This window comes from Mesoplodon bidens (assembly GCF_964165515.1).
Source record: "Mesoplodon bidens genome assembly, chromosome: 7".
In the NCBI taxonomy this organism is placed as follows: domain Eukaryota; kingdom Metazoa; phylum Chordata; class Mammalia; order Artiodactyla; family Ziphiidae; genus Mesoplodon; species Mesoplodon bidens.
The window spans coordinates 39,556,292-39,583,367 of NC_138164.1; the positions used below are offsets into that span (position 1 = coordinate 39,556,292).

The window sequence follows — 27,076 nt, forward strand, 5'->3', positions numbered from 1 at the left end:
TAAACCATAATGGAAAAGAATATTTTAAAAAGAATGTATATATATATGTATAACTGAATCACTTTGCTGTACAGCAGAAATTAATACAACATTGTAAATCGACTACATTTCAATAAAATAAATAAATAAACAATATAAATGAGTCTTAAAAAATCAACAATAAGAAACCAAACAACCCAACTTAAAAATGGGCAAAAGAGCTCAACAGACACCTCACCAGAGAAAATCTACAGATGTCAAATAAGCATATGAAAAGATGTTAAACATCATATATCATTAAGGAATTTCAAATAAACATGAAATATCTCTTCATTTATTTAGACTACTTTGATTTCTTTCATCAACATTTTGTAGTTTTCTTCATATACCTCTTCATATAGCTAAGTAATTTGTGAGATTTATTCCTAAGTACTTCATTTTTTTTTTTTTTGGTGCTAATGTAAATGGTGTTGTGTTTTTAATTTCATATTCCACTTGTTCATTGTTGGTATATAGGAAAGCAATTGACTTTTGTATATTAATCATGTATTCTGCCACCTGGGTACAATTGCTCATTAGTTCCAGGAGGGCTTTCTGTCGGTTCTTTGGGATTTTCTGCATAGACAATCATGCCATCTGCAAAATGGGCAAAAGATCTGAACAAACACCTCACCAAAGAAGATTTCTTTTTCCTTCCCAATCTATCTTTTATTCTCTTTTCTTGCCTTGTTGCATTAGCTAGGAGATACAGTACAATGTTGAAAATGAGTGGTGAAAGGGGACATCTTCACCTTATTCCTGATCTTAATTGGAAAGTTTCTAGTTTCTCACCATTAAATATGACGTTAGCCTTAGGGTTTTTATAGATGTACTTTATCAGGTTGAGGAAGTTCCCCTCCATCCCTAATTTGCCAAGAGTTGTTGTGGTGGTTTGGTGGTTTGTTAGTTTATCATGGATGGTGTTTAATTTTGTCAAATGCTCTTTTTGCATCTACTGTTATGATAATGCGATTTCTCTTCTCTATGCTGTTGATGTGATGGATTACATTAATTGATTTCCAAATGATGAACCAGCCTTGCATACCTGGAATAAATCCCACTTGACTGTGGTGTAGAAGTCTTTTTATACATCACTGGATTCAATTTGCTAATATTTTGTTGAGGATTTTGCATCTATGTTCATGGGAGGGATTGGTCTGCAATTTTCCTGTTTTGCAATATCTATATCTGGTTTTGCTATTAGAATAAGCTTGGCCTCACAGAATGAGGTGGGAAGTGTTCTCTCTTCTTCTATTTTCTGGAAGAGATTATTTAGAACTGATATCATTCTTTCCTTAATGTTTGATAGAATTGACCAGTGAACCCATCCAGGCCTGGTGCTTTCCATTTTGGAAGGTTATTCATTATTGATTCAAATTCTTTACTAGATATGAGTCTATTCAGAGTATTTATTTCTCCTTGTGTGAGTTTCAGTAGATTGTGTCTTTCAAGGAAATGGTCCACTTCATTAACTTATAAAATCTGTGGGCATAGAATTATTCATAATATTCCTTTATTATCCCTTCAGTGTCCATGAGATCAGTAGTGATGCCATCACTTTCATTTCTGATTTGAGTAATTTGTATCTTCTCTCTTTTTTTCTTGGTTATCCTGCTAGAGGTTTGTCAATTTTATTGATCTTTACAAAAAAAAAAAAAAAAAAAAACCAAACAGCTCTTTATTTTGCTGACTTTTCTCTATTGTTTTCCTGCTTTTTATTTCATTCATTGCTTCTTTTCTTGTGCTTGTGGTAGGCTTATATTGCTCTTCTTTCTCTAGTTTCATAAGGTGGAAGCTTAGATCTTTTCAAATGTATGCCTTCAATGCCATAAACTTCCCTCCAAGCACTGCTTTCACTGCATCTTGCAAATTTTCATAGGTTGTATTTTCATTTTCATTTAGCTCAAGATAAATTTTTATTTCCCATGAGACTCCCTCCTTGACCCATCTGTTATTTAGAGGTGTGTTGTTTAATCTCCAAATATTTGGGGATTTTCCAGCTGTCTTTCTGGTATTGGTTTCTAGCCTAATTCCATTGTGTTCTGAAAACGTACTTTGCATAATTTCTATCCTTTTACATTTGTTGAGGTATATTTTGTGGCCTGGAATGTGGTCTGCTTCATGAATGTTCCATGGGAGCTTGAGAAGGATGTGTGTTTTGTTGCTGTGGGATGAAGCTGTGTGGTTGCCAGTTAGATCCAGATGATGGTAGTGCTGTTCAGTTCAACTTCATTCTTCCTAATTTTCTGCCTGGTGGGTCTGCCCGTCACTGACAGAGGGCTGTTGAGGTCTCCAGCTACCATGATGGATTCATCTGCTTCTCCTTGCAGTTCTATCAGTTTTTGCCTTCCATACTTTGATGCTCTATTGTTGGGTACATACAATGAAGGACTGTTATGTCTGCTTGGAGAATCGGCCCCTTTATCACTATGTATCGCCTCTCTTTATCCCTGATAACTTTCCTTCCTCTGAAGTTGGCTCTGCCTGAAATTAATAGAGCTACTCCTGCTTTCTTCTTGTGTTTCAGTATTTTAAGTGCCAAAGTGTTTGGTAGGAATTTGAAAAGTGGGTAAAGGCACAGTCATTTGAATCAGGAAAACCTGGGAACAAGCCAAGCGAGTCAAAGTGGCTGACTGTGGGCACACTTAATCGTTCTATGCCTCAGTTTCCTCATCTAAGAAATGAGTAACTATCGGACCTACTGTACAGCACAGGGAACTATATTCAATATCTTGCAGTAACCTGTGATGGAAAAGAATCTGAAAAAGAATAGATATTATATATATGTATAACTGAATCACTTTGCTGTACACCTGAAACTAACACAACATTGTAAATCAACTAGACTTCAATAAAAAATTAAATTTTTTTTGAAATGCGGAAGTATCCCTTTGAATTATTGTGAAGATGAAACGGGATAATGCAGTAAAGCACTTAGCAAATTTCCTGGCATTTGTGTAATTACACATAATGTGTCATTAATATATTCTACTAATATATGCAGTTATATTATTATCTATTCATATACTATAAGCTATTATTAATATAAGCTATTGGTTATAATTATATTGTGGGACATTAGTATAGATTTCTAAGTCCAAGTACTCTCTATGAAAGTTGGATGAGGCACTCTGAGAAGAGTGACTTAGAAAATATTTGCAAAGTTTCAGGCTGGAGTGGATGGCTCATAGGCAGTGTCCTGAGAAGACAGAGGACTTCGCACGTGCCCTGCAGCCCATAGTCCAGGGCGCCGGGGCCAGGGGGGGATGTGATATTTCCTCCTTGGTGCCGAGTTTTGCTCATTCTTCTTATTAAAGTGGTTACACAGGAGGTTTCTGACGCCACTGACAAATCACTGTCTGGGGTCTCTCTCTTTTGAGGGAAATGTGGTCACACCAGGGCCCCTATTGAAAAATAGATCATCTTTGGTTAGATAAATTCTGATTAGCTTTTAAGAAGCAACAGTAATAATTAAGCACATGGGAAAAACCTTCATTGTACACCAAGGCTTTTAAAAGGTAGTTATAAAACTATGTTTTGTGGTGTGAGCTCAATTGTGTTTAAACTTTTTAAAAAGATTGTAAGCATAGAGAAAAGACTGGAAGGATGTGAACCACCGTGTTCTCGGTGCCTGCCTCTGGGGGACGGGAGTCTAAGTGATTTTAATGTCTTCTTTGTGTTTTTCTCTAGTTCTCATTTTCTGCATTATTACAAAAAACATGTTATTTTAAAAATGAATAGAACAAACAACAATTATTACAAAACCTCCCCTGAACTTTAACACTTGCAGTAAATGGACAGTTGTCACTTGCCAACTGACCTTTCTGGTTTGTGTTGGGCCATTTCTGCTGTCTTGCCACTCGGGACAACCAAAAGGATGCTTGCATGGGATCAGAGAACTATCAAGTGGCCAATTCCTGGCCAATTCCCCCCGAGTTCCCTCTTGCCTCTGTGTTGCCTGACGCCCTACCCCAAAACTGGGCATCTATTCTGGGTCTGCTGTCAGGGTCTGGTGACCCTCCACTCACTAGCTGTGTGGCCTTAGGCAAGTCACTTAACCTCTCTGACCCTCAGCATCCTCCTCTTAAAATGAGGATTGCAGTGACTGTCCAGCCAGATGAAGTGGTTAGCACATTGGGGCCCCCAGTGTCAGTGGCACTAGTTATTCCTGTTATTGCTGGCTCTGACTGTCCCCCTTCTGCATTTCAGTCTGCAGACGTCGACAACCATCACGCACTCATTGAATATAATGAGGCCGAAAGCAGCTTTGTTCTCCACGACTTCAATTCCTGCAACGGCACGTTCGTCAATGAGTGCCACATTCAGAACGTGGCTGTGAAGCTCCTACCCGGAGACATCCTGAGGTTTGGGTCCAGAGGGCTGACCTACGAACTGGTCATCGAAAACCCAGCCTCGGTGAGTCCAGGCCCCTGCGGGGGTGGGGTGGGGTGGGGTGCAGAGGTGCCGTGTTGTGTCACCTTCCGTGCAGCCTAGGGCTCGGGTACGGCCACAGGTGGAGTTCGTCTGGAGCGCGTCACTCTTCCTTTCGCGATTCTGCGAAGTTCAGCCCCATCGCGTGGGTGCCCGGGGAGAGCGAGTCGTCGCGCCCTCTTCTGGGCATTTCGTGGAATTACATGCAAGGGTTGCCTAGCGACCAGCCCGGAGCGAGAGCGTTTTCCTGAAAAGTGAAGCTTGGCGAGGGGAGGTGGAAAGCAAGTGTGTGCTTTTGAAGATGCAGAGATGGATGCTTCCTTTTTAGGCAGATCAGTGCTCTGCAACTTCCTAGCTTTGTGACCTCGGCCAGGCTTCTCTGTATGCGTGGGTCTGGGTCTTCTCAGCGGTGCAGGGCGTTGAGAGAGTATCTATGTATAAAAAGTCAAAGTCTCTGGCCAGAGTAGACGCTCAAGGCCTGCCAGCTGTTATCACACCGGATCAGAAATGTTCCCGGGATCAGGACCTAAAGTATGGCCCCAGGTTAAGCGGAACGTAACCCAAAATTCGCCCAGCAAAGCTCAGTGACAAGAAGTATCTGGTTCAGTAGGGAGGCAGGATGGGGGCTGGTTAGCAACACAGTCCTGGGTCAGAACCCCAGCTCTGCCACTGGCCTACTCGGTGCGCTCTTGCACAAACCATTGGACCCCTCGGAACCTCGGTTTCCTCATCTACAAAATGGGGCCAACGACAGCAATGACCTGGCAGGCTTATCTCGAGGGCTAAATGAGATGGTTCTAATTGTAAAACTCCCAGAATAAGGCCCATTCGTGGTGAGCACACAATTAATACCTGTCGTGTGTGTCCCAGAGAGACGGCGTGTTAACCTCACTCCCCAGCACCAAGAACCCTGCATGGACTGAGACCTCCGAGGCTTAAAGTCCTTTCTGGGACGAGGCTGGGTATAAATAAGTAAAGTTTAGAGAATCTAGACAGAATCCTGGGGTGTGGGTCCACTAGGCAGCCTTAAATACTCACTCAGAGAAGATGAGCACCGTCCCTCAGGCTGCAGGGCCCGTGACACCGCATCCACCACGTTTGGCTTTGAAAACCTGGGACAGTTTTCTCCTGCTGCTTCTCAGCCCCCTTTTCCTCCTTGGACCAACATTAAAGTGTGCTCACTTGTGGGATGCACTGGGATCCACTGGCCGCCCTGAGGAGGGGCTCCTGACCCAGAAGGTGTTGACCTGATCAGGGGTTCTCAACATGGGTTCTAAGGATCCCCCTCGTCAGAAGCACGTGGGGAGCAGACCAACAGTGCAGATCTGGGCTTCACCCCAGGCCTGAGGACTCATACTTAGGATTCCCAGATGAAATACAGGACACCCAGTTAAATCTGAATTTCAGATAAGCAACAAATAATTGTTATGTACAGGTGTGGCCCAACTATTGCAAGGAACCACTTATGCTAAAAAAATTATTTGGTGTTTATCTGAAATTCAGATTTAATGGACACCCTATAGTTTATTATATATTGATTTATTCATTTCTTTATTTATGCGAAATCTGGCAACCATACACATCCTCCCTGGGAGTAGGGCCTGGGAATATGCATTCTCACAAGCTCCCTGATGATTCTGATGCACCGCCAATAGGAGGGAAACCGAAATTTAGAATCATTTGTATGGAACACTTACAGAATTTTTTAGGGATCAAAGAAAAGGGGATTTCACACTCCCAAGCCTGAAAATCCAAGTTCATGAAGTTTGATTCGATGTGCCACAACATGTCTGATTCCAAGAATTTTTCAGGAATGTTCAGTAAAATTACAGGTTCCCAGGCCCCCTCCGTGGGAAATTCTGACTTTGTGGCTTGCCCGTGGGGAGAAGAAGAGGGGGAGCAGCAAACAATATCTGCATTTTTTTCTTCTTTTTAACTACAAAGATATTTATTGAATTATTATTTATAGGGGCATAAAATTTGAAACCTAAATTTCCATCCAAAGGGGGCATTGTTTAATAAATTATATTGTTTAATATATTCTAAGGATTTTAATATATTATAAGGAGTTCGTTATATATGGAATACTCTTCTGCCTTTTTAAAACACAGCTTTATTAAGATATAACTGACATGCAATAAACAGCACATGTTTAAAGTCTGTAAGTGGATGGGCTTTGACATATGGGTACACCTGTGAAACCATAGCCACAATCAAGACAGTGAACAGCTCCTTCATCCTCCAAAGTTTCCTCCCCATCACAGCATGTGTTTGTTTGCTTGCTTGCTCTTAACAGCTTCACTGAAGTACAATTTACATAACAGACACTTCACCCATTTGAAGTGTCCAATTCAGTCAATTTGAATATATTGATGGAGTTGTGCAGCCATCACCACAACCTGCTCTCAGAACATTTTCCTCCATTTCTATCACCCCAAACCTCGGAGAAACCTTGGAGGTATTTCATTTTGGGGTTTGTTTTTAACTTTTAATTTTCAAAATTATGGTAAAATACACATAAAATTTACCATCTTAACCATGTTTCAGTGTACAGTTCACAGTGGCATTAAATCTATTCACACTGTTGTGCAGCCATCACCCCCATCCATCTTCAGAACTTTGTTCATCTTCCCAAACTGAAACTCTATGCCCATCACATCAAACCCCCTGCTTCCTTCCTCCCCTCCCACCATGCATTCTGTGTCTGTGAATTGGACTATTCTAGGTTCCTCATATAAATGGTATCTTACATTGTTTGTCCTTTTGTGACCATCTTATTTCACTTAGTATGATATCCTCATGGTTCATTCCAGTTGAATATTTCATTGTATGGATTCACCACATTTTGTTTACCTGTTCATCCATCCATGGCCACTTGGGTTGCTTCCACCTTTTGGTCATTTTGAGTAAGTTTGTTATGCACACGGGTGTACAACTATGGAATGGGGACTTTATTTTACAAGGTGCTTCTTATATAATTGTGGGAAAAAGTGATGACGACCTCTAACCTTGAGTAGATAAGACGGAAGAAGATGCTTTGTAAGAAGAGAAACCAGGAGAGCAGCAGGAGGAATCACTGACGTGAACAGCACTGTGCTAAGCAATTCACCGGCTCTCCCTTATTTCACGCTCACAGCAACCTATGAGATGGGTTCTCCCATGATCCCCATTTGACAGACAAGGAATCCGAAACTTAGAGAGGTTAAGTAATTTCCCCAGGGCCACACAGCTAGTCAGTGCAAATTAAACACTATCCCCACTTGCGGAAAAAGGAGGGGAGGAAACCATTTAGTCTGATGCTAGCTGGAGCAGTAGCCTTGACTGGTTTTCACACCGAGGAAAGCATACTCTCACGGTCACTCGAATATACACGGATTTTTTCAATTCTTATTCCTACACGCACTTGCACCTTGCTTCATTCCTCGGTTGACTGCAGGCAGCTGCACAAGTGTTCCCCTGGCCTGTGCCCAGGGCACTTTGCAGGACTCTCCACAGCCCCATCTTCTCAAAAGTGCTCTCTGCCGGGGCGTCCCCAGCTTGAGAAGCTTCCATCCATGATGCTCATATTCATGGAGGGGTCCTTTGCAGCGTCCGTGTGAGGGCGGCCTGTGGACTGACTGACACCTTCCTACAAATTCCACTTCCTGATGACCCCAAGCTGCTGGCTGTTTAAAAGAACAGAAAGGAAGAGGGGAAAAAGGGAGAGGTATTGAAGAGCATCTCTCATCAAATATTTTGAAGCCCAGTTTTTCTAAAAAATTCGTGGCCGTCTTGCTTCCGGCCTATTCTTGTTTCCAATTGATTTTGGGTTCCCTGGTGAGGGCGCTGTGTTTCCTCCTTGGATGGAGTTTCCACGGAGGACTGCCCTGATATCATACAGATTCAGTATGATGAGAACTGTTCTTCTCCCGACAAAGAGTTCCCAAATGAAAGCATTTATTTCAGGTTTTGTGGTGACCCTAACCAATAGAGGAGGGTGTGACGGCATTTTATTGGGGGAGGCGGGTGAGGTGCGGGCGGTTAGGAATCCAGATGTGTTTGCAGATGTCTCAGTGGTTAGAGCACGTGCCCTGAGGTCAGGCTGACTCCAGCGCCGTCCCAGCCCTGCTCCTGACCGGCTTTTATACTGGACGTGCACAAATCATCTACCTCTCAGGGCCTCGGTCCCCACTCCTGTAACAATAGTTCCTACCACCTTGAGTGACTGTGGAATTAAGTGGGCAAAGTGCGTAAATTGCTTAGTCCAGCGTCTGGCACCTAATAAGCACATGATAACCCTCAGCTTTAGAGTCAAGCAAACCAGCATGGAGCAGCCAAGATGCCTCCTTTGTAAGTGTCCTTATGGACAGGGAAACCTCCCAAGACCTGCCCCCGCTAGCAGATAAATACATTTGCAGATAAATTACCCATAGAATAACATACAAGATAGAAAAATATAAAGAAAAACTCTTGTTTGACAAAGTGCATTGGCAGCCAGGTTGTGCCCAGGACCATCCTTTTTTTTTTTTTGTGGTCGCGGGCCTCTCACTGTTGTGGCCTCTCCCGTTGCAGAGCACAGGCTCCGGACGTGCAGGCTCAGCGGCCATGGCTCACAGGCCCAGCCGCTCCGCGGCATGTGGGATCTTCCCGGACCGGGGCCCAAACCCGTGTCCCCTGCATCGGCAGGTGGACTCTCAACCACTGCGCCACCAGGGAAGCCCCCAGGACCATACTGTGTAAATTATAGCTCTCTCATCAAAGTATAACCTAGGGCTGCCATGTTGCACAACTCCAGGGTCACCATTCACAACGTAGTCCATGTGGATGGCGCCCACTGAAGTTGTGCAGGACATAACCCGCAGGGCCATCTGCAATGCCCTGAAGCAACCGTTGATTAATCCCATAGAGTCTTGGCACCAGGCGTGGGAAATTGAAGTCCCAGAGTCAGGTGTGCCGCCGTGTTGTGGGTTTTGTTCGTTGTTGCCTTTACTCGTGCTTTCTGAGCTCTGGGAAAGGAGGTGTGGAAACAAGCTGTGCTAGTCACAGTGGCGCCGTTCTTACAAGGCAGCTGAGTCAGGAAACCCACGTCACCCGTATGTATCAATCATGTCTTTCTCTGTTCTGAAATACGGCAAAACGGATGGAAATGGCCAGAATGAAAAAGGAAGCCAGGCGCCACAAATGACGTGCCGAGTTGTTCCATGAGGGGGTTGACAGCTCCTTGTCGGCAGCGCCCATCCCCATGACTGCCTGTGTCTGGCCTTCCCTGTAGCCTGCTCTGCCCTGTTCCCAGTCCAGCCAGACTCTCCCACGTGGCTCCTGGATACTGTCTTCTGTCCCTGCAATGTCATGACGTCCTGTCTTGCGAGAAGAGCGCCCTCTGTCGGCCAATATTCCTTGCTGCTTTAATGGGGAAGCTCTGCAGAACACAATTGAGAAAGCAAGGGCTTTGGAGTTGGATGGACCCAAGTTGAAATGCCAGCTGCAACTGGCTTTACCTTTCTGAGCTTTAATTTCCAATTTCTGCCAAGGAGCTACTCATTAATCCCAGGTCCCCTTTCCCCCTTCAGTTGTTTTTATAGAGGTCCCTGGGACCACCCCTATCATGGCATAAACTGAGGCTCAGAGAGTTTCAGTGACTTCCCCAAGATTAGGCATCAATCATATAGATCCAGAGGCAGGATTAAAAGCCGGCTCTCCTGAGTCCCTTGGAGCCTTTTCCTAATAGCACGAAGCATCGTGGGGCCGTGAGAGCCGAGGCAGGTCCTTCACTGCCCAGCGGTTAAGGAAGGTCTTGCAATTCCCAGTCCAACCTGCAATTTCACACGCTGACAGGGGATGATTCATTATGTGGGTAAAAACGAAAGCCACTGATAATAGGAGAAACTGCATTTTCAGTTATCTGGCTTCCTTGCTTGTTTGGCTCCACTAACTTATTTTTAGACTGCACTAACGCAGGATCTTAGTTCCTCAACCGGGGATCAAACCTGCACCCCGTGCATTGGAAGCGTGGAGTCTTAACCACTGGACGGCCAGGGAAGTCCCCGGCTCCACTAACTTTTTTTCTTTAATTATTTTATTTATTTTATTTATTTATTTTTGGCTGCGTTCGGTCTTCGTTGATGCGCGCGGGCTTTCTCTAGTTGCGGCGAGCGGGGGCTACCCTTCGTTGCAGTGCGCGGGTTTCTCATTGCGGTGGCTTCTCTTGTTGCGGAGCATGGGCTCTAGGTGCGTGGGCTTCAGTAGTTGTGGCACGCGGGCTCAGTAGTTGTGGCTCGTGGGCTCTAGAGCACAGGTTCAGTAGTTGTGGCCCATGGGCTTAGTTGCTCCACGGCATGTGGGATCTTCCTGGACCAGGGCTCGAATCCCTGTCCCCTGCATTGGCAGGCGGATTCTTAACCACTGCGCCCCCAGGGAAGTCCACCCACTAACTCTTTACCAGGGATATTGCTGCCGTTCCTGGACAAATTCAGTTGCGCCCTTTCTTCTCCTTTTTTGACGATGGTGATCACACCTGGTGGCTAATGTTTTATGCTCATTTATTATGGACCAGGAAGTGTTCCCAGCATTTCACGTGCACTATCTCACCCACTTCTCACAGACTAAGAAATGGCTGTTGGTATCCCTGTGTCTTACAGACAAGGCACAGAAATGACACACTCGTCAGGGTCCCAGAGACGGAGCAGAGCCGGGAGCCGGACCAGAGTCTGTGTGACGCCGGATCCCAAGGTCTTAACCCGAGGTCGGCACGTTATGGCCCAGGGCCAAGTGCGGGCCATCGCCTGTTTCTGTAAAGTTTCCTGGGAACACAGCCATCCCATTCATTTCAGTATTGCCTGTGTTGTCGGCTACAATGGCAGAGTAAGCTGGGCAGATCCTATGGCCCACAGGGCTGGAAATGCTTACTGTCTGGCTCTACAGAAAACGTTGACCAGCCTCTGCCTGTAACACTATGCAGTCCTGCCTCTTTCATTTGACTTGGTTTCTAAAAGAAGAACTTAAAATAGAGGGGGGAGCTGGGGAGAAAGAACTCACTCAGATTGAGCCTTACTGTGTGCCAGGAAATGTGCTGGTTAATTGCTTAAGTTTACTGAGGAATAAGAAAAAACAGACAAGCTGGAAAACTAAATTTTGAACAGGCTTTTCAATACCTCTTTAAAAAAGAGCTGGAAATATGTGGTTCTAAATATACATACACATATATATGCATTTGCAAATATAGTAATAATATAATTACATTGACATGGATCTGATAAATGTACTAGACATTAACATATTATATATACAACAGATGCATATTATAAATTTTACCTGTTTCTTCAACTGGAAAGTTTTCTTTTAAAACTGTGGACTGTTGGGAATTCCCTGGTGGTCCAGTGGTTAGGACTCAGTGCTCTCAGTGCTCTCACTGCTGAGGGCCTGGGTTCAATTCCCGGTCAGGTAACTAAGATCCCACAAGTGCACGGCGAGGCCAAAAAACGAAATAAATGAAACTATGGAATGTCTTCCCTGAGTCACTTTTGAAGCAGAAATTTGGGGTTTGTAGTCTGAAGCCTGCTGTAGCTAGAGAACTATTTATCTATCAAGGTTTCTCTAAGCAGCGTTTTACTACTTGTCTTATGATTGGTTCCTTGGTCTTAAATCATTCTTCTCTGGAGATGCTGCTTTACTTTTATAAGTTGAAAGGTAAATTTGGTGCATGATGACAGTCTGGTGGGTTTTATCTGAGCATGTCATAACCTTTAAAACAACTTTCACTCTGAGTACATAGTGATGCTTATGCTAAAGTCTCAGTAAGCATACTGTCCAGGAAATTTGATTGTTTGCAAGTGTCAGAAAACCAACTAAAACTAGCCTAGGCAAAAAAAAAAAAAAAAAAAAAAAGCTCATGGAACTGAAAAGGCCAAAAGCTGCAGCTTAGGCCCAGCTGGATCCAGGCGCCCAAATCATGGTCAGGAATCTGACTCTTTCTTCCCTGTTAGCTTCCCAATCTCAGACAGACTCTTGCCTCACCTGTAGGAAAGTGGCCACCAGCAGCCCCAGCACCCTACAAAGTAGCAGTTCCAGGGAAAGAGCCAGCATCTTCATTGACAGTGGCTTGGATCACGTGGCTTCCCCTGAACCAATCACTGAGGCCAGGGGCCAGGAATGCTCTGATTGGCCAGGCCTGGGTTATGGTCTCACCCCTGGGGTGGAAGGGTCAGAGTTCTATGGACTCAGGATTGTCAGGGAAAGGGTGTCTTCCCTGAAAAAAAATTAAGGTGCCCATCCAGAAGATGGAAGAAATGGATGCGGGGGAGGCAAAAACAAAGAAGATGTCCATGACATTAGGAAGCATTCCTATTGCCTAAGTGGAGCCTTCCTAACGGGATTTGCCACTAGGGATCTGGGGGGAGGAAAATGATGAATAATCCACTTTTCCATTGGAAAAGTCCCAGGCCAGTCTCCAAGGAAGCAGAGTTGCTCATTTCTCTCCTGTGGTGAACTGGTGTGATGAGAAGCTCAGAGTCTGGGCCTTAGTTGTCCATCCCCAAGAAGGGTGGTGTTTCCACGTTCCTGGGACCTCTGAATAGGGCCCGTTGTTGAGGAGGATGTGGCTTTACTGTACCGGGGGTTGAGAAGCCGGCAACTGAGTGAATGACCAGAGAGTATGGTGCCCTTCAGAACAAAGCCTCTTTCTGGTCAAGCTTTGTCCTCTCCTACCTGACCTTGTAGGATTTCCTCTACCCTGTGCTCTTACAGGTCCCGTGGGGACTTACTTATGTGATGAGAACTCCTGAGGCTGGGTGTTTTATATCAAAGGCGATTTCCCGAGACCAGTGAAGTGGAGGGCACGGGGCAGCAGACAGCCTCAGGCTCGGCCTCTGCAGCAGAAACTCACACAAAAGGACCCCTGAGGCTGTGTTGTAACCAGATGTCTACAGGCGATGCAGATGACATCGGGGGAGGTGGAGACGGGAGCGCGGGCTGAACCCTTAGCATCCTGCTGAGACAGAACCCAGACTCGGTCAGGAACCAGGCCGCGTCCTGCTTCCTCTGGCAGACCACACCCTTTGTTACCAAATCAGAACCACGTTGCTCCTTCTCTGAACTTAGTTGATGATCATTCATTCATTCATTCATTCCGTCTCTCTATCTGGCAAGACCGAATTGAAGCAGGCCAAGTCTAGGGGTAGCAAAAGCTATTTGCAAAAATCCGGCTGTTTTCTCATTAGATTCTATTTCCCATTTTATGGACTGACCAGGAAGCTGATTAGAACTTGAAAGGAAAGGAAAAACCGTAAGATTGAAGATTTACAAGAAAATGGGAAAATTAGATGGGCCAGATCTCCTTTAACACAGCTGGTAAAACCCCAAACGAATGGCTTTTCTGAACAGCTCAAAGGGACTTAATTCTTTTAAGTTCCAAAACCTAAAAATGATGTATAACTTGGCGGTTCTGTGTTCTAAATGTATAACCCTGATTTCTCACACTGAAGCCCCGTACATGATTTACCCTTTTCTTGGGGACATAGAATTATTACCCGTCTCTGAGCTACGGTGACACCCCGGTAGCTGTTGAGATAAAGGCCATTTGTCCTGGCACCAAGTAGCACCCTCTCCTGGCTTCTGAGATCTACTGGCCATGTTTTCTAGTCTCCATTCTGTCTTTCCAGGTCCATGGCTCCTCCATGCTGCGGTCAGTGTCCCTGCTCGCCACAATCACCCCTACCCCCCAGGCCCTTCCAGACCATGGGAATTAAGCTCCACATCTATGTATGTTAAATTCTTCTGTAAGGAAGCCGGTCTCTTCTCCCTCCTTTATGTATTTACTCACTAATGTATCTATGTCAGTATGGATCCATGTATACTGATTTTACACTTTGAATTATAATCCAATACTCATTAAATATTTCTTCGCTCAAATTCTTCCAGCCTTGGCCACTGGGAGCTCTTTCAGATTGCTTGCTGTGTCCTTGAGCATCTCCCCACCTTTTCGTTTTGGGCACTTGCTTACTCTCTGCTGTTACAAGATGCACCAGGCTTAGCATGTGTTTTCCCCATCCCAGCCCCAGAATCAAAGTGCTTTTTATTTACACTCCATTTGCCAACTGTTCAGCTCAGTCAGCGAACACCTACCATGAGTAGCAGGCACTCTGCTGGGTGCCAGCACAGCCAGCAATTGGCTGGTAAATATTTAATGACCAGCTCTCTGGGAAAAGTAAAGTACATGGATGCATAGCATAAGGTTTACTGATATAAGGAATGTGTAGCACAGTCTATCCATGTAACAAAATATACAGTACTCTTTCTTGTAAATTCTATATAGCCAGCTGAGTCTCACAGAATGCTTTCATTGACTTTAGGTGAACTCTTGTATCCATAGCCAATTTCTCATTGCAGTTGACGAATGAGAGAGTTCCCAACCTGAGCACTGGTGGGTATTTTTGGATATTTTGGATTTATGAATAATACAAGTGAAAAAAGAAAGACGTTAGAACTTCACATGTTCATCAGTGACATGAGTGACTTTGCTGCTGCATCAGATAATAATTTTTAAATACTGGAAGAACGTTTCCCCAATTTTTTGCTCTATTCATAACATAACGGCTAAGACACAACATGCTTTTGTATAATCTGCATTGTTAACATTTTCTCCATTACCGTCTTAAGTCTAGGCAATCAACAAAACAAACAAACAAACAAATTCAAGCTCTACATGAACCACCATTATTAAACCTATTTATAAAACTTTTTAAAAACCAAGCCCTCATTTATAACATTTCCTGATTTCTATGGTGTAGTACGCACTCCACGGTCAATTTCAAGCTCCCAATGACACATCCCTGAATACAGAGAAGGAAAGAGAGGTGTGGTAACACATTACTATGTAACATTTCCAACAGAAACATATAGTAGAGTGAAATAACCTCAAGAGCATAGGTAATAATAAAATAGAGTAAAATAATTAGGAAGGGGTGACTTTTAAGTTTGTATACCAATTGTTTCTGATATAATTTAATTGTAAATTTATGTAAGTTAATTCTTATTAATGGCTGTGTTTCTCAACCAGTTGGCAAAATTCCTGGACATTTAACAATCAGTTCTCGTGGGCGGGTACCAGCTGGCCCCAGCACTCCTCTGGTACAGCAGTGAACATACCACAGGTCTTCCCGGATGGAGGCTGGGGTCCTCTGAGCTGCTTCCAGGGCGTGGCATGTACCAGAAAGAAAAACACTTCCATAAAACAGTTGTCAGTGTTCCTAGAAAATCCCATTTCTAAGTAGCCCATGCGATGTCTTGTGTTTTTTCACACCATCTAATGTTCATTTCCTTTTTTTAACTTGGAAAATATCCTATCATTCACTAACCAATCGTCTAAGATCCATTTGTGAGTATGGAAAGCAGGTAATAAATCATGACTTCGATTAACCTAGAAGTCCTAAGAGCACAGGTATTGGAGTCAAATTGTGTCGCCACTTCCTGGCCGTGAGACGTTGGGCAAGTCATTTAACCTCTCTGAGCTTCAGTTTCTTAATCCACACAATGAGGGGTAAAATGCCTCCTGCAAGATTATTCTGGAGATCAGATGAGACCACATGCATTAAGTGCCCAGCACAGTCTGTGGCACATCTGTGGCTTCTCTACACAGTGGCTCATAGTCGTTGTATTGTCCACAATTACTTACAAATGGCAGAGCACATAACAAGCTCTCCAAGGGCAAGGTCTAAGTTTCCACCTTCTCTGCAGGCTCCAGGGCTTCCTGGCAGAATTCATGTGTACTATAGGCACTCGATGTGCAAACTACTTCGAAGTTTTTTTAGGGTGTCCCATTCAACTTACACTCTTTTCAGGGTTAGAAGCAGATATTGGGGAAATAACACAAAGAACAAATAGATAATTTGAAAAAAAAAATGGATAGTGATTTCTTGAGTAAATCATTGACCTGTGTTTATTAAAGCTAATATAAATTCAGCCGTGGATGTGGTCATGGTTAATCCAGGTGGTTGACAACCTGCCTTTTTTTTTTTTTTCGGTACACGGGCCTCTCACTGTTGTGGCCTCTCCCGTTGTGGAGCACAGGCTCCAGACACGCAGGTTCAGCGGCCATGTCTCACGGGCCTAGCCGCTCTGTGGCATGTGGGATCTTCCCGGACCGGGGCACGAACCCGTGTTCCCTACATCGGCAGGCGGACTCTCAACCACTGCACCACCAGGGAAGCCCCAACCTGCTATTTTAAAGGTAGTATGGAAAAGAAATCAGGAGTATCACATATGCTACCTCAAAAACAAAACTAAAAACCCAACCATGGCAACATACCATATGGTCAGAGAACAGACACAAAGAAAGAGAAAAGGCATTAGCGTGTATTTTTAAACTAAAGTTTCTAAAAACAGACTTGAAGACTTCCCTGGTGACACAGTGGATAAGAATCCACCTGCCAGTGCAGGGGACACAGGTTCGAGCCCTGGTCTGGGAAGATCCCATATGTCGTGGAGGAACTAAGCCCATGCGCCACAACTACTGAGCCTGCGCTCTAGAGCCCACGTGCCACAACTGCTGAGCCCATGTGCCCCAGCTACTGCAGCCCATGCGCCTAGAACCCACACTCCGAAACAAGAGAAGCCACCACAAGGAGAAGCCTGCACACCACAACAAGAGTAGCCCCCCGCTCGCGGCAACTAAAGAAAGCCTGCACGTAGCAACGAAAACCCAACACAGACAAAAATAAATAGAATTAAATCTAAAATAAATAAATAATAAAAACAAACTTGTTGATAACTGACCTTGACCCCATGCTTCCTGTACAACCCAGAGCTAGCTTTTAATGTGAGTCTTCTTATGTTTGCTTTTCTCCCTGCCTGTATCGTTGTAGTTGCCAGCAGCACTTTCTAAGAAAACCTTGACCTTCCCTTTGATAAAGCAAGCCGGGAAACTAGAGAAAACCAACTTTAACCATCCAACTAAAGCTACCCTCAACCAACATGCTTCAGAGAAAAAAAAAAAAAAACCTTTATTTTTAAATTTTTAAACCCGAAGAGCTTGGAGTCTCTGCTGCGTTTATACATGTTTGGCTCCTTCCCACTAGGGGCCCTATCGTTCGGGCTCTGTGTGCTGCAAGCAACAGAAACCAGCTCTAGCCAGCCTCAGGGATGGAGCACTTCAGGGTAGCACCCCAGCCAGTGCTCAAAACCAGGTTCCTTATTTTCCCCACCATGTTCACAGCAGCATAGTTCTAATAGCCATGAGGTAGAAACCACCCAAGTGCCCATGACGCTTAATGCATAAAAAAAATACACTCTAAACTGTATAGTGGAATATTATTTAGCCTTAAAAATGAAGGAAGGGCTTCCCTGGTGGCGCAGTGGTTGAGAGTCCGCCTGCCGATGCAGGGGACACGGGTTCATGCCCCAGTCCGGGAGGATCCCACATGCCGCGGAGCGGCCGGGCCCGTGAGCCATGGCCGCTGAGACTGCACGTCCGGAGCCTGTGCTCCACAACGAGAGAGGCCACAGCAGTGAGAGGCCCGCCTACCACACACACACAAAAATAATAAAATAAAAGAAGGAAATTCTGACATGTTACAACATGGATGAACCTTGAGGGCTTTATGCTAAGTGAAATACGCCAGTCACAAAAAGACAGGTACCATGTGATTTCACTTATTTGAGGTACTTGGTACTTAGAGTAGTCCAATTCATAGAGACAGAATGTTGGTCACCACGGGCTGGGTGGCGGAGGGAATGGGGAGTTGTTGTCTAATGGTTAATAGAGTTTACGTTTTGCAAGACGAAAAAGTTCTGGAGATCCATCTCACAGAAATGTGACTATACTTAACACCACTGAACTGTATACTTTAAAATGGCTAAGATGATAAATTTTATGTTGCAGGTTATTTACCACAATTTGAAAAATAAATAAAACGCTTCCCTCTCTCCATGTCTGGGCTCCACTCCCTCATGCTGGCTGCATTCTGAAGTCCCACCAGGTCACTCCAGATCCTGGTGTCCAGCCAAGTCTTCTTGGGTCTCCTTGGCTCTGATTGCATCACTTGCCCCACCACTGAACCAATCAGTATGTCCAGGGAGTGTGATTGGTTGAGTGCTTAGCCCCACCCACAGCAATGGGCCGACAGATTGGGAGGGAGATTCCTGGAATTTCCAGAAGAGCCAGGTGGGTTGCGGCCTGTCCACTACGGCAGTGAACCACTTGAGGCATGAGATATGAGCACTCCCTTTAGCACCCTGGCAGTTAGTGGGCAGTGAGGCACATCTACCTGAGCATCCCAGCACAAAAGGGAATTCCTCCACACTACCCGTGGTCTCTCGATTTGTTTTCTATCAGGCGGGGGTAAAACATATTCAAATTTCCCCCTTCCCACCTTCAGCCCTTTCATTCGATAAATCTTTATTAAATCGATGAGGAAAGGTTGTAGGAATGATTGAGGCAAGACAGCCCCAGAGGAGAGGACGGGAAGGGATAGGATGGATGGAGAAGTGAGTGCAAGGCAGAAGCAGGACACCTCAGCTTCTGAAAGGAGAGAAAGGAAGAAAGCTTAGGTGGAGACCGAGGTGCCCACAGTGGAGAGAAATTCGAATCTTCACATAAGGTAACAGAGTTCTGGAACACTGCCAAGTCCGTTCCTGAAACAGGTTTCAACGGGGCCAGTGTCATCATAAATGCTGGGCCAGGTGTTGCCAGGCAATTGGAGTTTGATTTTCCCAAACAGTGTTCTCCCTGACTCCAAAAAAGTCTTCAGGGGAATTCACCAGATTCTTGACTTGGCTGGGAAAGACTGTAGCTAAAAGACTGGTTTGGGAACCTGAGTGAGTGGAGAACCTTCCTCTTGAATACAATCCAGCTGGAGCTATAGGAAGTTCTGTCTGCCAGTGCTCCTATTTCGGAAGCATTCTGTCCTGTTTCTCATTCTGTGTCTGCAGTCTGCAGAAAGAGAAACGTGACCGCCACAGGCGGCAAACCTTTGAACTTAGCTTCTTCCTTGAAAAGTGTGTTTTTTTCTGCCAAGCGACTGGGGGTGGGGTTGGGGCAGAGAAGGGAGAGAGAGACAGAGAGGGAAAGAGCTTTCCAGAACCCCAGTCCCACCACCCTCTCCACCACCACCTGAGCTTGGTGAAGTCCTTAACCTCTCCAAGCCTCATTTGTAAGCTAGGAATAAGGAGAGCTCCTCCCCTTCAGGGCTATCGCGAGAAATTGGTGAGTAATTACAATAAATGGTAGCATTCACGATGTCACGGTTTAACCACTAGGCACAGGGAGGGACGGCCACAACAGCATTAACCAAGAAAAAGCCAGGTGTCAGCACCTCTCAGCATTTGCTTCTCCCGGTGTAGATGGATTTTGATGTGCTCTCTAATGAAAGTAGCTACAGACATCTTCCGCCGGGTCAGATGAAAAAAGGTTCCCTCGATAGATAATTATGGAGCGTCTGCCAAGAATCAGATGTGGCAGATGTTGAGGATCACAGGCTAATGAGCCAGCTGGGTTTCGAGCCAGTTGGGGTGCCTGCCACCCCAGAGCTCTCGGCTTCGGGGAAGAGGTGGAATGGGAGTGCCAGGGAGACACACAGTGTGGATGTGTGTGTCCTGGAGAGCTGGGCTTGAATCTCGGAGATGTGTTCATTCATTCTTTCAACCAATATTTAAGGACCTACTGTGTATGTGCCAAGGGTTTATTCTAGGAGCTGAGGATACGGTGCTGAGCAAGGTAGACAAAAAGCTGTCAGCCTCTCAGAGCTCAGAGGTGGCGTTGTACCAGCTCAGACGCTCACTGCCAAATCTGTGATCCTGGGAAAGTCACTAGGTCTTGCTCAGCCCCGGGCTCATCACAGAGCATCAGGGGTATTAAATGAGGTAATGCATGTGAATCTCTTGACTGGGTGCCTGGCACGAAGGCTGCACCCAATAAATGGTGGTGCGATAGTGTGCAAGGTGACCCATGGTGGGGACCGCCATCCCAAATTTGGGGAGAGTGTGGGAGGGATTCTTGGGAGAAGTGACTTATACGCCGAAATCTAGGGCAGCAATTATGTCGCTGGGACAGAAAGGTGAAGACCACCCCAGCTGCTCGTAACCTCCCCTGACCCTCTTGTCTGCCCCTGCAGGTCTCCTTCCCATGGGTGAGGGGCCCAGCACCTTGGCCAAGGCCACAGCCACCTTGGGCCACCCAGGAACTGAACCAGTCACCCTCACCAACACAGACCCCCTTCTACCCGGGCATCTGGACAGCGCCAGTGCAGAGGAGCTGGTCGCAGGGGTCCCCCGAGCCCCCCATGGTCCCACCAGCCTCCCACAGGCGGCCCGTGAGGGCCAGCGAGAAGATGTTCTCCTTCAAGGTGGACAGAGCCGCCCACAGCGTTCCCATCATCAGGCAAGGTACTCATGGGTGCTTCCTTGGTGGCTTAGGGGAGGGGCTTTTGCTAGGAGGATGGGTCTCAGTTTCTGCTTTCCCCTTTTTTTAAAAATTTTTATTGAGGTGCAGTTGATTTACAGTGTTGTGTTAGTTTCAGGTATGCAGCACACTGAATCTGTTCAACATATACGTGTATCCACTCTTTTTTAGATTCTTTTCCCATATAGACCATTACAGAGTATTGAGGAGAGTTCCCTGTGCTATCCAGTAGGTCCTTCTTAGTTATCTCCTTTATGTGTAGTATTGTGTATGTCAATCCCTCTCTTCCAATTTATCCCTCCCCCCTCTTATTCCCGGTAACCATAAGTTTATTTTCTACATCTGTAAGTCTATCTCTGTTTTGTAGATAAGTTCATTTGTACCTTTTTTTAGATTCCACATATAAGCAATATGGTATGATATTTGTCTTTCTCTGGCTTTTGCTTATGTTCTCTGGTTCTGAAGTAGAACATAATCAAATGTGAAAAAATTGGGATAAGCAGAAAGTTAGAAAACAGTAAAAGATAAGCTGTCACCCTTATCACCAGAATTCTCCCTGTTGACTTTTTGGTACAAACTCCTCCAAGACTGTGCTCTGCCCATCTGCACACGTCAGTACCTCTGTGGTGAGTGTGTGAGTGTGTGTGTGTGTGTGTGTGTTTGTACATATATATGAATATATATGAATCTGTATCAGAATCTAAATTTATATACTTCAACTCAGATGTACAGACATATTGGTAACTGAAATCCCTCTTGCCTTAGGAGGTTTTTAAATATTTTATTACCATTTTACAGGTAAGAGGAGACTGAGGCTTATGGAGAAAATTACTTCTCCGGAGGTTATGTATTCAATCTAATCTAAAATAACGCTTTTCGGTCAAATTTAAGGCTGGTTATCTCAGTGGCTGTCACTCACAGCCTGGTCACTTTGGGGACACACAGCCATCAGGGTTTCCTTCTCCCCCCTCCCCCCAGAAGGCCTCATGGCACTTGGGGAGGAGACTTCCTGTCTGTCACCATCCTCTTGGCCTTGCCAGGCTTACTGGCAGAGTAGCTGGGTCGACTTAGTCCCTGGCATGATTCCCAGGTTTCTTCTGTGGCCACTGGTGTGAAGGTCCCATTCTCTGTTTTCTGTGTCCCAGCCCCAGACCCCTCTGAGTCCCCAGGTCTCTCGATGCCTCCACACCCTTCCCTGGTCTCACTCAGGACCACTCACCTAGTCACTTCCCTCAGCCATTCAAATAATAGTTATTATTCTGAAATAAACAGACTAAGGAGCAAATGAAAGGTATCTCTGCAGTTTACATCATCATCATCATCATCTAAGGAATGCTCATGTACCAACCACCCAAGTTAAGAAATTACTCAGCCATTTCCCCCCAGCATTTTTTTTAATTTAATTTTATTTATTTCTTTATTTATGGCTGTGTTGGGTCTTCACTTCTGTGCGAGGGCTTTCTCCAGCTGCGGCGAGCAGGGGCCACTCTTCATCGCGGTGCGCGGGCCTCTAACCATCGCGGCCTCTCTTGTTGCGGAGCACAAGTTCCAGCCGCGCAGGCTCAGTAGTTGTGGCTCACGGGTCCAGCTGCTCCGTGGCATGTGGGATCTTCCCAGACCAGGGTTCGAACCTGTGTCCCCTGCATTGGCAGGCAGACTCTCAAACACTGCGCCACCAGGGAAGCCCCCCCCCAGCATTTTAATGTGAAAACTTTCAAGCATACAGCAAAGCAAAAAGAATTTTACAGAGACAGCTCTCCTCCTAATTCTACCGCTAACACTTTGCTGTACTCTTTATTACATTTCTGTCTACCCATCCTTCTTGTCCTGCATTAATCCATCTTATTTTTTGGATGCATTTCAAAATAAATAGCACACATCTGTAGTCCTCCCCCTAAATGTTTTAGCACATATACCATTAACTAGAACTCAACATTTTTTGTCTCCTTCATGTAAAATGAACACAGAATGTGTATTAGTTATCATGAATGCATAACGAATTCTCCCCAAACGTAGTAGCCTAAAGCAAAATCAAACATGTGTTATCATCTATACGGTTTCTGTGGGGTCAGGAATTTGGCAGCAGCTTAGCAGGACGGCTGTGGCTCAGGGTCCCTCGTGAGGCTGCAGTCATTTGAAGGCTTGACCTGGGCCAGAGGATCCACTTCGAACACGGCTGCTCACATGGGTGTCAGCAGGAGGCCCCGGTTCCTCACCACATGGGCCTCCCCAGAGAGTGGCTCGAGCGTTCTCATGACACGGCAGCTGCTCCTCCTGAGCAAGTGATCCTGGAGGACAAGATGGAAATGGCAACATCTCTTGTTACTAAGCCTCAGAAGTCATGCTCTGTCATTGTTGCAATATCCTGAGGGTTACCCAGGGCGTCACCCTCCAGTGTGGGAGAAGACTACACACGGGCCTGAAGACCAGGAGGCGGGGATTATCAGCAGTCATCTTGGAGGCCAGCTACCACAGCCTGCCCTCGGGTCCTCAATGATTCACACTCCTCCTCCTCTCTCCCGAGGCCCCCCAAAATCTCACCCCAGTAACAGCATCGGCTCAAATTCCAGAATCTCGTCTAAATCAAGTCCAGGTACAGATGGGGCTCATGGGTGTAGTACGTTACGTTCAGCTCATCAAGTTCAAGTACTACTTCCAGAAATCTGAAGACCTCTGAACAAAGGGTCTGTCCCTCACACACCCAGCACATATTGGTGGGACAGACATAGCATCACTGCTACATACACTCCTCTTGTTCCAAAAGAAGAAAAACAGGAAACACACAGGAGTCCCTGGCCCAAAGCAGTTCTGAAGTCCAGCTGGGAAAATATCGGCAGTTCCTTGCCTGGGCTTCAGTCCAACTCTTACCCAGAAATGACTTTCCAGGGCTCTTGGCTCTGCCCCTGGTCCGTGAGTTCCGCCTTCTGAGTCGTCCTCCCTTTCCTATGAAAGGTGTCCCATGGATGTGGCTGCATAGTTTTATAGCCTGCTTCCTGCCTGTAGAAGCTTGGGGGTCCAGACGCTTCTTTGACTTTTGTGGGTCTCTGTCAGTGTGAGTTGGCAGTGCTTCTTATTGGGGTTCATCCTATCAGGCAAAAACCACGCCCACAGACTTTTTTGTCACAAGCCCTTCCACCATGGGCTTCTGCAAAGACTGACAAAGGACAGAAGCTTCTTAGAAGCCCAGTTCTTTGACCGAAGGGTTCTCTTGGACACTGCCCTGGATCTGTATTCTTAACAAAGGATTTTACAACCACACCCTCAGCTTCTTCTCTGGACTGTGTTTTCTTGAGAGTGCCCTTGATTTGATCTTTGCCCAGAACCTGTTTCTTACATTTCATTTGCCACCTGGAGAGGCAGGGAATTTTCAAGCCCAGAACATTGCCCTGATTTAACAGCCCTTCCTTTAACTGTCTCTCCCCCTCACATTTCACTATAAGTAGCAAGAAGTAACCAGGCAGCACCTTCCAAGACTCTGTCTGGGACTCTCTTTAGCTTGACCACTCAGCCTCATCACAAACATTTTCTACCTTCCTCATGACCACAGGCAACGTGTTAGGAAACCTTCTGCCACCACCTGACAAGGATCCCTTAACCCCAGTAACATTTTCCTCAGTTTCCTGGAACCCTTCCCTCACTGCCTCCTCAAAGGCCATCGGGCTTCTACTAAGACTATTCACGTTTTCTCAAAGACTCTTGGCCAAAGTCCTCCAGCTTCTGGCTACTGTTCCATCCCAAACCACTCCACATTGTAGGGTTTTTGTTAAATTTTGCACCACTCCTGGTGCCCAAACCTGTATTTGCTACTTATTGTTGCATAACAAATTACTGCAGGATGTAATGGCCTAAAACACCAGTAAACATTTATTATCTCCTAGTTTCTCTGAGTCAGGAAGTTGGGAATGGCTTCGCTGGGGGATTCTTGCTCAGGCTTGTCCATGAGGTGGCAGTCATGGTGGTGGCTGGGCTGTGGTCCTCTGGAGGCTTGTCTGGGGCTGGAGGACCCACCTCTAGGATGGTTCACTCCCATGGCTTTTGGTAAGAGGCCTCAGTTCTTCACTAAGTGCACCTCTCCATACGTTGCTTGAGCATCCTCAAGCTGCCAGCTCCTCCAGACAAGTGGTCCTAGCGAGTGAGGCAGAAGCTGCAATGTCTTTTAGGATCTAACCTCAGGAATCAAACTGTGTCATTTCTGCAATATCCTTGGTTACATAGAGAAGCTTTGTTACGGACTGAATTGCATTCCCCCAAAATGCATATGCTGAGGCCTCAATCCCAATATCGCAGAATGTGACCATATTTGGAGATAGTGTATTGAAATAGATGAGTAAGTTAAAATGAGATGATTGGGTGGGCCCTAATCCAAGGGCTGGTGTCCTTGTAAGAAGAGAGAGGGAGACGCCAGGGATGCACGTGCACAGAGAAAAGGGCATGTGAGGACACAGCAGGAAGGTGGCCGTCTGCAAGCCAAGGAGAGAGGCCTAACCCTGCCCACACCTTGATCTTGGACTTCCAGCCTCCAGAACTGTGAGAAAATGAATTTCTTTTGTTAAGACCTCCTGTGGTGTTTTGTTATGGCAGCCCCAGCTAACTAATATAAAGTCCATCCAGTATTGGAGAGGATGATGCAAGGTCTGAATACCAGGAGACAAGAATCAGTGGGGCCATCTTGGAGACTGGCTACCACACCCTGAAAGGTGTTAGACCTTGAATATGCTCACTGAGTTGTGCCAGTCGTGCACAACTATGTAACCCAAATTCCTATCAAGATATAGAACATTACCATCACCCCAGAAAGTTCCCTCATGTCCCTGCCCAGTCAATTCCCAGCCCCAGGCCCCAGAGGCACCCACTCTTCTGAATTCTTTTCCCGCCATGGATTAGATATTCCTGTTCTAGAATCTCAAGTACACAGAACCATGTAGTACATGTTCCTTTGTGGAAGGCTTTTTTCACTCAGCATAGTATTTCTGAGATTCATTCATTTTGTTGTATGCATCATGTTCTGTCTTATGAACATATATACAGGGTTTTGGGGTTTTTTTTTTAATGTGTCCTTTGGACACATGGCACATGGGCTGTTTCTTTTCTTTTTTTCACTCTGCTATTTAAATTTTTCCACTGTAATCACCGGTTTCTCCAGTGCCATGCTGAACTTGGGGCTTCTCTGAAGGACTTGGATTCCCCCTGGAGAAATGAAGGATGAGTCGTATGGCTTAGAGTCCCTCACATCTACCTGGGCTCTATCTCCTCAGCCTCTCAGCCAGGTCTCATGTTTCCAAATGTTTGCCCTCGTTCCCCTGACACTCTCGCCATCCTCAGAAAAGGACTTTCATCTTCCCGTGTCATGGGGAGTTCCTTTGTGTCTGGGCCTCTCTACTCCACGCTTTAGAGAAAACTCTGTGCTCCAGTCCTCCATGCTGTCTCTTGACAGAAAACACCTCTTTTTAAGGGTTCCGAGAAAGCTCTTTCCTCTCTTAGCAAAGCTGGGCTCTTCCAATTAAATTGGTTTACTGTTAGACTGTCACCTTGCTTTAGACTTGAAAAATTCTATTTGAAAACCCAAAGCCAAGGATTTATTTACTGCAGATCAGGTCAGGGTTTCTCAATCTTGGCACAGTGACAGGTGGGTCGCATAACTCCTTGTTGAAGGATCTGTCCTGTCCACTGTCGAATGTTTAGCAGCATCCCTGACTCCTACCCACCAGAGATACCAGTAGCAACACCACCACCACCAACCGCCCTAACTGTGGTACTCAAAAATGTCTCCAGACATTGTCAAAAATCAAAACATCATTTTGCCTGGGGGAAAAATCACCCTGTTCTAGTTAATACTCATCCTTCCTTTACCACAAGGCAATAAAACGTCAGCTCCAAGGCCAAATCTTTGCAGGTATTGCTTTTTTTTTTTTTTTTGCTGTACTTTTATTGTGCTTTGCAGGTATTGCTTTTTTTTTTTTTTTTTTTTTTTTTGCTGTACTTTTATTGCCAAGGCCAAATCTTAATGGCAAGAGCTCATGGGAGGTGGGGAAGAATTACTGAGAAAAGAAAATATGTGGAGTGACTTATTAAAATAGCATCTTGATTCATATATATATATATATTTTTTTTCCCAATAATGGGATCATATGAACGTAACATAGGTAACCTTTTTTTTTCTGTTTTTGGCCGTGCCGCTCAGCTTGCAGGATCTTTGTTCCCCAGCCAGGGATGGAACCTGTGCCCCCTACAGTGGAAGCACAGAATCCTAATCACTGG

At 45.4% G+C, this 27,076-nt stretch overlaps 2 protein-coding genes and 1 pseudogene across 3 annotated transcripts in view; all 3 read left to right on the forward strand.

Annotated features, from left to right (window-relative positions):
* LOC308620767 (centrosomal protein of 78 kDa-like) overlaps positions 1-27,076 on the forward strand; it is a 418,103-nt pseudogene that overhangs the window by 266,642 nt on the left and 124,385 nt on the right. The gene's annotated exons all lie outside the window — the stretch shown is intronic.
* Positions 1-27,076, forward strand: part of LOC308620072 (forkhead-associated domain-containing protein 1-like) — a gene marked incomplete at its 3' end in the record, with an annotated part of 254,740 nt that overhangs the window by 168,658 nt on the left and 59,006 nt on the right. The gene's annotated exons all lie outside the window — the stretch shown is intronic.
* The window catches only part of LOC308620074 (forkhead-associated domain-containing protein 1-like), a gene marked incomplete at its 3' end in the record, with an annotated part of 87,888 nt that overhangs the window by 15,650 nt on the left and 45,162 nt on the right, over positions 1-27,076 (forward strand). The window contains exons 2-3 of the mRNA XM_081239411.1: positions 4,228-4,434; positions 20,532-20,802. Of these exons, the coding sequence (XP_081095537.1) occupies positions 4,228-4,434; positions 20,532-20,802 (478 nt within the window). The remainder of the gene's footprint in view (positions 1-4,227; positions 4,435-20,531; positions 20,803-27,076) is intronic.